The sequence below is a fragment of the Rhinopithecus roxellana genome, chromosome 3, assembly GCF_007565055.1.
Source record: "Rhinopithecus roxellana isolate Shanxi Qingling chromosome 3, ASM756505v1, whole genome shotgun sequence".
Taxonomy (NCBI): domain Eukaryota; kingdom Metazoa; phylum Chordata; class Mammalia; order Primates; family Cercopithecidae; genus Rhinopithecus; species Rhinopithecus roxellana.
The window spans coordinates 31,766,320-31,779,755 of NC_044551.1; the positions used below are offsets into that span (position 1 = coordinate 31,766,320).

At 42.9% G+C, this 13,436-nt stretch overlaps 1 protein-coding gene across 3 annotated transcripts; it reads left to right on the forward strand.

Moving 5' to 3' along the window:
• The first annotated feature begins 1,270 nt into the window (after nucleotides 1–1,270).
• On the forward strand, nucleotides 1,271–11,301 carry THG1L (tRNA-histidine guanylyltransferase 1 like). 3 transcript variants are annotated; one of them, XM_010363406.2, is made up of 6 exons: nucleotides 1,271–1,583; nucleotides 2,785–2,961; nucleotides 4,496–4,665; nucleotides 5,765–5,853; nucleotides 7,783–7,890; nucleotides 9,211–11,299. In XM_010363406.2, the coding sequence occupies exons 1-6, from the start codon at nucleotides 1,393–1,395 to the stop codon at nucleotides 9,370–9,372; spliced, it is 897 nt and encodes a 298-aa protein (XP_010361708.2). In that variant the 5' UTR covers nucleotides 1,271–1,392; the 3' UTR covers nucleotides 9,373–11,299. The 3 variants fall into 3 exon arrangements, with proteins under 3 accessions (XP_010361708.2, XP_030783789.1, XP_030783788.1); XM_030927929.1 differs by having other exon boundaries at nucleotides 1,365–1,583; nucleotides 4,591–4,665; nucleotides 9,211–11,301; XM_030927928.1 differs by lacking the exon at nucleotides 1,271–1,583 and adding an exon at nucleotides 1,602–2,112 and having other exon boundaries at nucleotides 9,211–11,301.
• Nucleotides 11,302–13,436: the final 2,135 nt, after the last annotated feature.

Consider the following 13,436-nt stretch of genomic DNA (forward strand, 5'->3'; position numbering starts at 1 on the left):
TGGCGCAAAACCCGGGAGGCGGAGCTTGCAGTGAGCTGAGATCTGGCCACTGCACTCCAGTCCGGGTGACAGAGCGAGACTCCGCCTCAAAAAAAAAAAAAAAAAAAAAAAAAGAGGATATACACCCATACTGATATAGATCCCTGCATGGATACACAAAAAACTGGTAACAGTTACTGCCTAAAGTATGTTGTTAGGAATCAGTGAGAGACTTTTCACTACATATAAAAGGATTTATATTGTTTGAATATTTTAATTTTTCTTTAGAGTCAGATTCTTGCTCTGTCGCCCAGGCTGGAGTGCTGTGGCTAATCATGGGTCACTGCAGTCTTGAAGTCCGGGCCTCAAGTATCTTTCCACCTCATCTTCCCCTGGGTAGGACTACCAGCATGGGCTACCACGCCTGGATCATTTTTTTATTTTTTGTAGGAACAGGGGTCTTGCTACGTTGCCAAGGTTGGTATGAATCTCCTGAGCTCAAGCAATCCTCCTGCCTCTGCCTCCCAAAGTGCTGGGATTACAGGCGTGAGCCACTGCGGCTGGCCTGAATATCTTTCTTGAGGATGAAAAAAAAAAAAAAAGCAAGTAGGTAATGAATTTGGAAGTGCTTTGTAAATCACAAAATATGACACAAATATTAGGATGTTATTGTTACTATTATCCACCAGCAACAAGATATCAAACACTGGTTCTGTGATTATTTAATGGTGAAAAAGTTGAATAAATGTAGTATACCCATATGTTGGAATATTGAGTTCATTTTTCTTTTAAAAATCACACTTTGGAATAATTGATATTGGCAAATGCTCAAGCTGAGTGGAAAATATATAAACATTGTATAGGCGAATAATTCCAATCTTGTGCATTTCGTATGTAAACCTACATACACAAAAAGAAAAAAGACTGAAAGGAATCATCCACAATGCTTTGAGGGGGAAGATGGAGAAACAAAGTGTTAATTTTCTTAACTGTACTTTTGGTGTATTCCAGATTTTCTAGAACGAGTTAATAAATGCCACTAATAAAAGGGGATATATCACAGCTACACCTTCAAACGTCAGAAAAAGAACTTTTTTTTTTTTCTTAGGTAGGGGTATGATTTTGATCTGGGCACTAACGGGGACACTGATTGCTTTCGCTAGTGAGTCAAGACCAGCAGATAAAAAATAATTTTTAAAAACCTCGTGAAAATGATTTGCCGCAGGACGGGAGGAGGAAGAAGCAGGCGTGGGAAGTGCTAAAGGAGGAACCTAAACCTCCATCCTCTTCCCCGGGGAGGTTAAGAACTACAGGGAGAGGCGAGAGAGACTATGACCGCCTTACGGCTAGAGCGGCCGCGAAGAGAACACTTCCGGGGCGGGGCTATCTGGCTCTTTCCCTTCCGCGTGGAGAATGTGGGCAGCCTGTAAAATTAAGGTTCACGATTACTTGGCCACCACTTCCATCACTCTGAGACGGTGCCTGAGACTGGGGGCCACCATGGCAAAAAGCAAGTTCGAGTACGTGAGGGACTTCGAGGCTGACGACACCTGCCTGGCCCACTGCTGGGTGGTAGTGCGGCTGGACGGCAGAAATTTCCATCGGTGAGCGAGCTCGGCCCGGCCCGGGGCGTCGCGGTGCGCCAGCGCTTCTGGGAAATCCGGCTTCTACTCTTCCAAATCCTCCCGGCCGCCCCAGCCACGGTTACCGGGGTAACGCGGTAGCCAATGAGTGCGCAGCATGGAGCATCGCCCCGCCCTGCGTGTTGGCTAGGACAGTGCTTGAACGCTGGCTGTTAGCTTAATGAATGGGCGACGTGCCCCCCTGATGAGGATCTGGCTTGGAGTGCCCGTGTTAAGTGAACAGAGACCTGTTAGCAAGGACATGTTGTTAAAAGTCACTCTCATGCACGGTATTTAAGCTCTTAAGCCAATCGCCTAGCCTTCTGTTAGATATCTTTGAATGTTGACTGTTCAGAAGTCTGTGTAAGCCTTGCTTGTGGGCAATACTTATGTCTGTGCTTCATTATCAGTAACAGGCCACATGGACTATTTTCAACAGAGAGTCAGAAAAAAAGAGAAGGCTGGGCGCGGAAGGCAGGAGGATCACTAAAGGCCAGGAGTTGAAGACCAGGTTTTTGTTGTTGTTGTTGTTTCTGAAACTCCGCCACTACAAAAACAGAGAGAGAGAAAAAAGCAAGAGAGAAAGAAAGAAAAAGAAAAAAAAATTATAATTTGCCGGGTGCAGTGGTGCACACCTATAGTCCCAGCTACTCGGGAGGCTGAGGTGGGAGGATTGCTTGAGCCTGGGAGGTCAAGGCTGCAGTGAGCGGTGATCGGACCATTGCACTCCAGCTTGGGTGACAGAGCAAGACCCTGTCTCAGAAGAAGAGGGAGGGGGAGAAAGAAATATAACAGAAAGATGGGAATTTAATTTTTAAAAAGGGCTGCATTATTAATGATCATTATAACTAACATTTATTGAGCAATTACTAGGAGCTAGGTATGATTGCTTTTATCTTCCCCCTAATCTTCAGGACAACTCAATGAGGTAAATATTCTTTTATTCCCATTTCATAGAAAGGAGAGTTGAGGCTTAGCATTTATGTCTGTTTTTCTCAATTTCAGGGCAGGAAAAAAACTAAGTTTTTAAGGAAATGGATCAGGTTGTGGCTAGTTAAGCATTTGGGTTCACAGTGCTGTTAACATTATCTTCCTCCAAACAGCCTCTGTTATCTAGCAACAGAGCTTGTTAATGACACGCTTCCATCCATGCTTTCTTCCCTTTTCTCTTCCCCCTACGAAGGTTTGCTGAGAAGCACAACTTTGCAAAACCTAATGACAGCCGTGCTCTCCACCTGATGACCAAATGTGCCCAGACTGTGATGGAAGAACTAGAGGATATTGTGATTGCATATGGACAGAGTGATGAGTACAGCTTTGTGTTCAAGCGGAAAACCAATTGGTTTAAAAGAAGAGCCAGGTAATTCCATGACCTTCCTCCTTTCTTCAGAATATTTCCTACCAGCATTTGGTTTTGTTTATCTTAATCGCAGACTTACAGGCTACAGATGATGTCTGCAGTATTTGTAACTGCAGAGTGCATATATATTTCCTGTTTAGATTGTTGTACTTCCATCTGATAGCCGAGCATTCTGTGTGACTCTTTATCTGATTCTTCCCCCACATGCCCCATAAGGTTAGTTTCTAGACTGACTTGGCATTGAACATTAAGATTAGAAACAGAGACCATAAGAATGTAATATTCACAATTCATAGGTTGGCTTTAGCCAGTGATAGTCTCTACATGCATTGCATTACACTGTTCCTTAAGGGGGATCTCATTATAAAATAGATAAATCTGATATTTGATTTGGCAGTATTTTGAAACACTATATGGGAAATAAATCATACAATGAATTGGTTTTTCTTTCTTTTTTTAATAGAGGTGGGATCTCTCTGTGTTGCCCAGGCTGGTCTCAAACTCCTGGCCTCAAGCAATTCTCCTGCCTTGGCCTCTTGAAGTGCTAGCATTACAAACGTGAGCCACCATCCCCAGCCTGAATTGGCATTTTTTTTACAACAATGGTTTCCCTCCTTCCATGACTGTAAATACAAACAGGTCAGGCATGGTAGTTCACACCTGTAATCCGAACACTTTGAGAGGGCGAGGGAGAGGATTACTTGAGCCCAGAAGGTTGAGACAGCCTGGGCAAGATGGTGAGACCTCATCTCTACAAAAAAATTTAAAAATTAGCCAGGCTCAGTGGCATGTGCTTATATTCCCAGCTACTCAAGAGGTTAAGGCAGAAGGTTCCCTTGAGCCAAGGAATTTGAGGCAGCAGTGTGCTATGATTGTGCCAATGCACCCCAGCCTGGGGGACGGAGAGATTCCATCTTTTAAAAAATAAAATAAAAATAAAAAAGACCCCTTGAATCATAAATTCATATCACATCCTATAGGGAAAAATTTAGTATCAGTAGATTACTGAATAGAACTGGAAGGAGAGACAGGCTGCATTTAAAATATGTAACTGGCCGGGTATGATGACTCACGCCTGTAATCCCTGCACTTTGGGAGGCCGAGGCAGGCAGATGACTTGAGGTCAGAAGTTTGAGACCAGCTTGGCCAACGTGGTGAAACCCCATCTCTACTAAAAATACAAAAATTAGCTGGGCGTAGTGGCCTGCGCCTGTAATCCCAGCTACTCAGGAGTCTGAGGCAGTAGAATCACTTGAACCCAGGAGGTGGAGGTTGCAGTGAGCCAAGATGGCACCATTGCACTCCAGCCCAGGCAACAGAGCAAGACTCTGTCCCAAAAAAAGAAAAAAAACAAAACAAAACACAAAACCAAGGTATTGAAATGGTGTTTCTTAGCCAAATGCATTTTATCTCCTGGCTTTCTGGGCAGTTTGTGTTATCTCTCTGTGGTACCCACAGGTCTTCTCAGGGTGTTGAATTAATTCCATGTATTTTTCTTTTTCTTGTTCCACCCAATGTGCGTTACATTTTCAAGTAAGTTCATGACTCATGTGGCCTCCCAGTTTGCCTCCAGCTATGTGTTTTATTGGCGGGATTACTTTGAGGACCAGCCCCTTCTGTATCCCCCAGGCTTTGATGGAAGAGTCGTGGTGTATCCCAGCAACCAGACCTTAAAGGACTACCTCAGCTGGCGACAAGCAGATTGTGAGTGGCACCAAATAAACGTGTAGTTAAACCACCAATTCCATGCCGTACAGGTGTTGATCTCATACAGGATTGGCTCACATATACTTTGTTTTGACATACTTTGTATAGAATGCAGTATGTATTTTTTCAATTAAAGTATTTGAAAAATTAAATTTTATGTAAAAACTTGTTATCTCTATTTTTTTTTTTTTTTTTTTTTTTTAAGACAGAGTTTCGCTCTTGTTGCCCAGGCTGGAGTGCAGTGGTGTGATCTCGGCTCACTGCAACCTCCACCTCCTGGGTTCATAGGATTCTTCTGCCTCAGCCTCCTGAGTAGCTGGGATTACAGGTATGTGCCACAATGCCCAGCTAATTTTGTATTTTTTAGTAGAAATGGGGTTTCTCCATGTTGGTCAGGCTGGTCTTGAACTCCTGACCTCAGGTGATCCACCCGCCTTGGCCTCCCAAAGTGCTGGGATTATAGGCACAAGCCACCACACCCGGCCGCCTTACCTCTATTTTTTAAAAAAATCAGATGTGGCAATACTGGATCTGCATTCTTAGTACTGGACAGAGCCTGTGCAGTGGCCGCTACCTTTACACACACACGCACACGCACACACAAATGCTAGTGTGCCATAGTCTCTGCCATTCCCTGTTGTTCCTCTGGGGTCACCCACTGCTTTACACATTTATGTTCATGCCAGCCTCAGTGGGTATTTGAATTGTGACCCTTGCCTTATGGTGACTGTGATGATGTTTGTGAGACTTTTACTTGCTTGTTCTAGTTTGATTTTTCCAAAATAACTGGAAAAGAGATTGGAATAATATAAATCAAATAACTTCTAAAGTATTCCTAGGATTAACACACAAGTTAACAGATTTGTATAATGTATATCTAAAATGACCAAATAAAACTGTTGTTAGGGATGAAGTTTTTTTCCTCCTGCTCCTTCCCTCCATGTTCCCTGCGTAGGACTTCGGGCAAGTCAGTAAATGTCTCTGAGATCTCTTTACTTTGAAAGAGGAGAGGGTCAGGGCTTTAGTATTCCTTGAAGAATGAATATTGAATAAATATTTTATGCATATAAACGTTACTATTTTGTTCTCCTCACAGGTCACATCAATAATCTTTATAATACAGTTTTCTGGGCACTTATACAACAATCTGGACTAACACCAGTACAAGCCCAAGGAAGATTACAGGTATAAAGATCTAACTACATTAATACTTAACTGGGGACAGTTCGCTGTAGGCTCTCCCATAACTTTTTTTATGTTAACTTTACGCTTTTTCTTTTTTTTTTAAGATCCCTTTACAGCTTTGTTTTGAAAGGATATAAAAATCATAATAGGAGCAGTTCTGCTGCCTGCTTGATCTGTAATCCTGGATGAATTACTGCTTCTCCCTGAGCCTTTATGTTCTTGTTGGAAATGGAATTGACGACACTGGCTCTGCATTCCCCCGTCTAACACTTGCCTGGAGCCTTGTATGACTGTATGACTGCCGTCTTCAGAACCGACTTTTTTTTTTTTTTTGGAGACACAGTTTTACTCTGTTGCCCAGGCTGGAGTACAGTGGTGTGATCTCAGCTCACTGCAACCTCTGCCTCCTGTGCTCAAATGGTTCTCGTGCCTCAGCCTCCCGAGTAGCTGGGATTACAGGTGCACGCCACCACAGCCAGCTAATTTTTGTATTTTTAGTAGAGACAGGGTTTCACCATGTTGGCCAGGCTGGTCTCAAACTCCTGACCTCAAGTGATCTGCCTGCCTGGGCCTCCCAGATTGCTGGGATTACAGGTGTGAGCCACTACACCCGGCCAGCACTGACTTTTTGTCAGTCCCACCAGGCCTCTTCCCTCATTGCAGTTTTCCCTGCTGGGCACCTGTAGTTTCTTGGGTTTATGACCTCTGTGTATGGGAAGAGTTTGTGCTGAGTTTGTTACTTTCATAAATGTCATGACAACTACTCATATCATGCTTCTGTGTAATTTTATCCTCTGCCTCAGTTCTTTATAGGTAAAATGTAGAAAATAGTAGTTTCTACCTCGCAGGTTTATGGTGAGAATTAAATGGCATGATGCATGTAAAACAGGATAGTATGAAGCACCTTGTAAGTGCTTAATAAATACTGGTTTTTGTTATAACAGTGCTACTTGTAGGATGACTGTGAAATGAGGTAATGTGTTGTAACAGATCTTTTATATGTATTTTATTTTATCTATTTATTTATTTTTTGAGATGGGTTCTCGCTATTTTCCCCAGGCTGGTCTTGAACTCCTGGGCTCCAGCAGTCCTCCCACCTCAGCCTCCCAAGTAGCTGGGATTACAGGTGCATGCCACTGTGCCCAGCTGTAACAGTTACTAATACAATGCCTGGTACATTATAATTGCTCAGTAAACGGTTGTCATTTTTAATAATAGTAATGATAGAGATTTTTATATAACAATAATAGGAATACTGGGGCCTGGCATGGTGGTTCACGCCTGTAATCCCAGCACTTTGAGGAGGCCAAGGTGGGCAGATCACCTGATGTCAGGAGTTCGAGACCAGCCTTGCCAATGTAGTGAGACTGCTTCTCTACAAAAATTAGCCGGGTATGGTGGCACACGCCTGTAATCCATCGACTCAGGAGGCTGAGGCATGAGAATCGCTTGAACCTGGGAGGTGGAGGTTGCAGTGAGCTGAGATTGTGCCACTGCACTCCAGCCTGGGTGACAGAGCGAGACTTTGTCTCAAAAAAAAGGCATACTGGTACGTATATCCAGGTTTGGAAGAGTTAAGTTCAGATTTTGATTCTTTGTAGAAGAACAAGGACAACCTTTTAACCTTGGGCAATTTATATAACCTTTCTAAGTTTTACTGGCCCAAATACATAATATGTACTCAGTATCACTTCCCCCCACTCCCTTTCAGTCTTGACTTGTGAAGCCAGTGTTTGGTATAGGAGAGAATTTTATCTAAATAAGATCATAATTGCCCTTAAGATGAAAATTCACTAGTAACTATAAGATGTTTGATAAAATCCTTCCACTTCTTGATTGTGGAAGTTTAGGTTGTGGGTCTAATGGATAGTAGCATTAGGGGAGAAAGAAGACAGGCAGAGCTTTTAATATCTCTTTTTATTTCCTCAGGGAACTCTTGCAGCAGACAAGAATGAGATTTTGTTTTCTGAATTCAACATCAACTATAATAATGAGCCGCTGATGTATAGGAAAGGGACTGTGTTGATATGGCAGAAGGTAATGCTGTTATGTTCAAAGAAAAATGGAAGTCAGGAAAAAAGAGAGCCTGTGCCCATTCCAAGCCGTGCCCTCTTTGCTGCCTGTATGCTGATGTGACTCCAGTTGCTAACGCAAACCAGATCCTTTCCAAGAGGAGAGGCCATAGATTCTTATTTTTAATTACATTTTGTCAGTAGTGGTCCAAAATCTCCCATACATAAGTAGAATTACAGAATTTTAGAATTAGTGCCTTTATTTTTCTGTGTTGTAAGCTTTCCCTGTATCCAATAAAATCCTTTTAAAAGGATACAGTACAGGTATGAGGATTTGTACATTCATAAAATACTTAAAAAATGCTTTCACACTGGATAATACCATTAAATGGTCTCTCCATCCCACGACAAGTACAATATGAGGCACTAAGAGACGATGTATATGAGAGTTTGTTGTTTTCATAAATGTCATGATATTTCTTTGACATTCATACTTAATATTCTGTAATAAGTCTGTACATTTACCTATATCCTTAATTTTACCAATATTTTCTCTCTGTACCAGCTGTTAGGCATAATGATTTCTCTAAATTTATTTCCTTCCATGTGAAGTTTTTTTTTTTTTTTTTTTTTTTTTTTCCCTGAAATGAATGTTTTCAAGTACCAAGGAGTACCTTGAGAGCTAGTCATTCCACTGGCAACTCCAGCTCTTTGAGTTTTTCAAAACATTTGTTCTTTGGTACAGACTTGGATACCTCTTAATGCAGGTGGAAGGTAAGAAACACCTTTAATTCTATAGTTATTGCTAATGAGGAACATGGAATCCTTTCTTTGTTCCTAAGATCACCTCACTATAGTATAACTTTTTTTTTTTTTTTAGACAGAGTCTTGCTCTGTTGCTCAGGCCGGAGTACGGTGGTGCCATCTCGGCTCACTACAACTTTCGCCTCCTGGGTTCAAGTGATTTCTGGCTAATTTTTGTATTTTTAGTAGAGGCAAGGTTTCACCATGTTGGCCAGGCTCATCTTGAACTCCTGACCTCAAATGATCTGTATGCCTCAGCCTCCCAAAGTGCTGAGATTACAGGCGTGAGCCACCATGCTCGGGTAACATAACCTTTTTAAGACTATTTTTAATTATAAAGCACTTCATGCATACTGAGATTATATGTATATGTGTATACACACACATATATGCGCATATATATACACATATTTATATCTATATATATCTCAAATCTGGCAGTCAGAAGTATATGAAGATAAAAAGTTAACTATCCCCACATCTTTTCTCTCCCAAACCCACTCCTGAGTTAACAATGTCACTACTTTATTTTTACCTGTAGGTGAATGAAGTGATGACAAAAGAAATTAAGCTGCCAACAGAAATGGGAGGAAGAAAGATGGCAGTGACCCGGACCAGGACGAAGCCAGTGCCCTTGCACTGCGATATCATTGGGGATGCTTTCTGGAAGGAACATCCAGATATTCTAGATGAAGACAGCTGACCCTTTGCGCTTCAGTTCTGGTGTGCTTAACCATGCAAGCCCACCCACCTCCCAGGGCTCCTTGCCTTAGGTGGCTGTATCCCTACCACCCAGAACACTGGTGCGAATTACACGGCTCAAGTTGGGAGGGGAACAGGGAAGGAAGGGATGGATGGGGGTGGTGTATCTTGTTCTGTTTAAGCAGAACACCTTGTTTGCAGTGTTGGAACATGGTTCCTTTGGCAGAAGTGCTTTTTTTTTAATCGCAGTACTATTTTTATAAAGCAAGAACTATTTCATGCCTTGGAGAATGAATCATTTTTAGATAGTGACATAAATCTTGTAAAAACCTGTCGGTTCTTTTCACCTATGAAAGAAGAGGAGCCCAAACTCTCGCCCACCTGTTCTTAACCAGAAAACCCACTGACTGAAAATCTCACCTCTGCCACCCATCTACTTGCATTCATCTTTGGCAGGCCTCAAGATAAATATGGGTTAATGCCTGCATGATGCCTCTGAATTCAGGAATTGCAGGGAAGACTCGGGGCTTTGTGCCAGTCGCCAAGTTGACAACTTTGGCTGAACAAATGAGTAGTGGCTTCAGTGTCCTTGCGTACACATTCTGTGGATTGATTTAATGGAGTTGTCAGCATGATTATCATCTTCTAGCCAGGGGCATAGTTTCCAAGGCCATTTACCTCTTTCTAAGAAGAAACAAGTATGTGTATATATGAGAGAAACAAGAATGAGTGAATGAGGATGAAGAAACATTTACCCCATGTAGTCAAGATATTTCAGTTTTAAAAGTCACTTTCCTATTAGACTTCCTGAAAAAGATTCTCAGCCTCTATGTAATCAGAAAAATGACATTTGATTTCAAGAGCAGAGGGGTAAACGTGTTCCTGCTAATCGACAGGTAGCAGGTGTCAGAGGAGTCATAATGTTAGTAGCGCCACCTTCTGTTGGGTCAGTGGGGATGGGTGAGGAGCAGCAGAGAGCAGCAGGGATCATCACATCCAGCCAAACTTGGCCTCTGAAGGGGGAAGGTAGTGGGAATAGGTGAGAGAACTCACATTTTTCTCTTCCTGGTTTTATATTTTGGAGGGAAAGGATTATTTGGCCCTATTGAGAATCGAGGCTGGGTGCGGTGGCTCATGTATGTAATCCCAGCACCTTGGGAGGCCCAGGCAGGCAGATCACCTGAGGTTGGGAGTTCGAGACCAGCCTGACCAATGGGGAGAAACCCCGTCTCTACTAAAAATACAAAAAATTAGCTGGGCATGGTGGCGCATGCCTGCAATTCCAGTTACTCGGGAGGTTGAGGCGGGAGAATCATTTGAACCCAGGAGGCGGAAGTTGAGGTAAGCCAAGATTGTGCCGTTGCACTTCAGCCTGGGCAACAAGAGCGAAACTCCATCTCAAAAAAAAAAAAAAAAAAAAAAAAAGACATGGCTGGGCACGGTGACTCACACCTGTAATCCAAGAACTTTGGGAGGCTGAGGCGGGTAGATCACCACGTCCAACATGGCAAAACCCTGTCTGTACTAAAAATAGAAAAATTAGCCGGGCGTAGTGGCACGTGCCTGTAATACCAGCTACTCAGAAGGCTGGAGCAGGATAATTGCTTGAACCTGGTAGGTGGATTTTGCAGTGAGCTGAGATCATGCCACTGCACTCCAGCCTGGGTGACAGAGCAAAACTATCTTAAAAAAAAAAAAAAGCGACAACCCATGTCCCAGTGCCTCGTCTTGCACTGCAGAATTTACATCTAAGAAGAAAATGTATTTTTGAAGGGGCGATTGCTGGCCTCATCCCTCACTAATTGACAACCCATCTGTTGATGCCATTTTTTCCCTTCCTGTTCTCACTCCACAGAAAGAGGAGATACGGTTCTTGTTTGGTAATTGCTAAAATCTCTTTGAGGAAAGAAATAAAGATGTCAACTCCTTTGGCTTGCTTTTTCATTTATTTTTCTTAGACAAATAGACTATATGAAATCTAACTTTTGTATATATCTTCGGGTAGCCCAGGATACACATATCCTCATCATACCAGTGGTTCACAAACTTCTGGATGCAAAAAAAAAAAAAATTACTTGGAATGCTTGTTTAAAATGCACATTTTTGGCTCCTCCCAGCCCTCAGGAAGGTTTGAAGCTCAACAATCTGATTTTTTTTTTTTTTTTTTTTTTTGGAGTCTCGCTCTGTCAGCTCACTGCAACCTTTGCCTCTCGGGTTCAAGTGATTCTCCTGCCTTAGCCTCCTGAGTAGCTGGGACTACAGGCACGCATCACCACGCCTGGCTAATTTTTGTATTTTCAGTAGAGACGGGGGTTTTCACCACATTGGCCAGGCTGGTCTCGAACTCCTGACCTTGTGATCCACCTGCGTCAGCCTCCCAAAGTGCTGGGATTACAGGCATGAACCACTGCACCCAGCCAGTAATCTGATTTTTAGCCCCAAAGGCTTCCGATATGTATAGTTGTCAATATACAGCACCTTGGGCAGCAAGGCCATCGGTATACTGTGATAGGCTGGTTGGGAAGTAAGATAATGTAGCTCTTGATTGGCAATTTTAACTTAATGGTAAGTTGACAGCATTTTATATCAAAATACAGAAAAGTAGGCATTAGAGTACAAATTTTCAAGAAAACCACCTAGAGAAACGTGCTTTCTGTGGGTCTTAAATGACACTATAAAGGCTATCACTCAGTTTTGTTACATGATGTGGAGATGAGCACTCATTTCTTGAATTGCCAGCAGTTCTGCAGCTTCGAGTTTTTTATTTAGGCAGGGGGTTCTGAAGAAAGTGATAAGCTGGGTTCAAAACCTGTGCCATAAAGAAACCTGTACTGCTACTGCTACTAATTAGAAGCCAGTGCTTGAGGTTTTTTTTTCTTTTCTTTCTTTCTTTTTTTTTTTTTTTTTTTTTTTGAGACAGTCTTGCTCTGTCACCCAGGCTGGAGTGCAGTGGCGCAATCTCGGCTCACTGCAACCTCCGCTCCTCCAGGTTTAAGCAACTCTCTCCCTCAGCCTCCGGAGTAGCCGGGATTACAGGCGCGTGCCACCATGCCCGGCTAATTTTTTGTATTTTTAGTAGAGACGGGGTATCACCATCTTGGCCAGGCTGGTCTTGAACTCCTGACCTCGTGATCCACCTGCCTCGGCCTCCCAAAGTGCCGGGATTACGGGCGTGAGCCACCGCGCCCGGCCTGCTTGATAGTTTTATCTTTGCAGTAGTATGCATTCATCCCAAGGTATATTTCACAGTTGTATATTAATTTTCATCTTGTTCTCTAAGGTACTCTCCAGTATTCTCTTGGAGACATCCTCTCTGAGTCTTAAGGAAACTGAAATGTACACAAAGCAACTAGTACAGAGAACACTAGTTGATGGCAGTTCGAGAATGTGGTGATGGGCAAGTGATGTGTGGCCTGTAGGTGAGTGGAAACATTTTGGCTCTGATGGATGAGAAGGTTGTATCTGGGCCTTCCGTGTAGACTGTCATTTTAAAATCAACCAAAAAATATTTTGCCGAACTGAGACTATAAAGTAGCAAGTGGTATGATCAGGTCTTGTGAATTTTCCATAGTTTCCTCCAAGAGCTGGATCCTCGTTTCTTCCAATTGCTTACCAATGCTTAGAAAGACAGTGATAGAATGAATTTTCTTTGATACTAAGAACAAATTTGTGCACAGGGTATAGGGAATGGAGGACAGACATGCATCTATTATGAGCTCTGTAGGCAGTATCTCCCTATCCTGAGGTCAGTTCTATAAGGTAGGTACTATTTATATCATATTTCAGATGAGAAAGACGCTAAATACTTTGAGCCCAGGTAGGCTATTCTTCCCACCCCATCAGTAGTACTCAGCATGGAAGCAAATTGAGACATTCATTGCCTTCCTCCAGACGTTTCCTGCCAGCTCAAGCTAGGATGCGATCCCGAGCTCATTCCCGGGGAACCCGGAGTATTAACAAACACCCTAAGTGGTAATGATATAGACGGGAAACTGCATTGGAGCAGGTCAAGCAGCAGCCGACAGCGTTAACCTGTCAGCCGTGGGCGGAGGCGGTGCGAGGCCC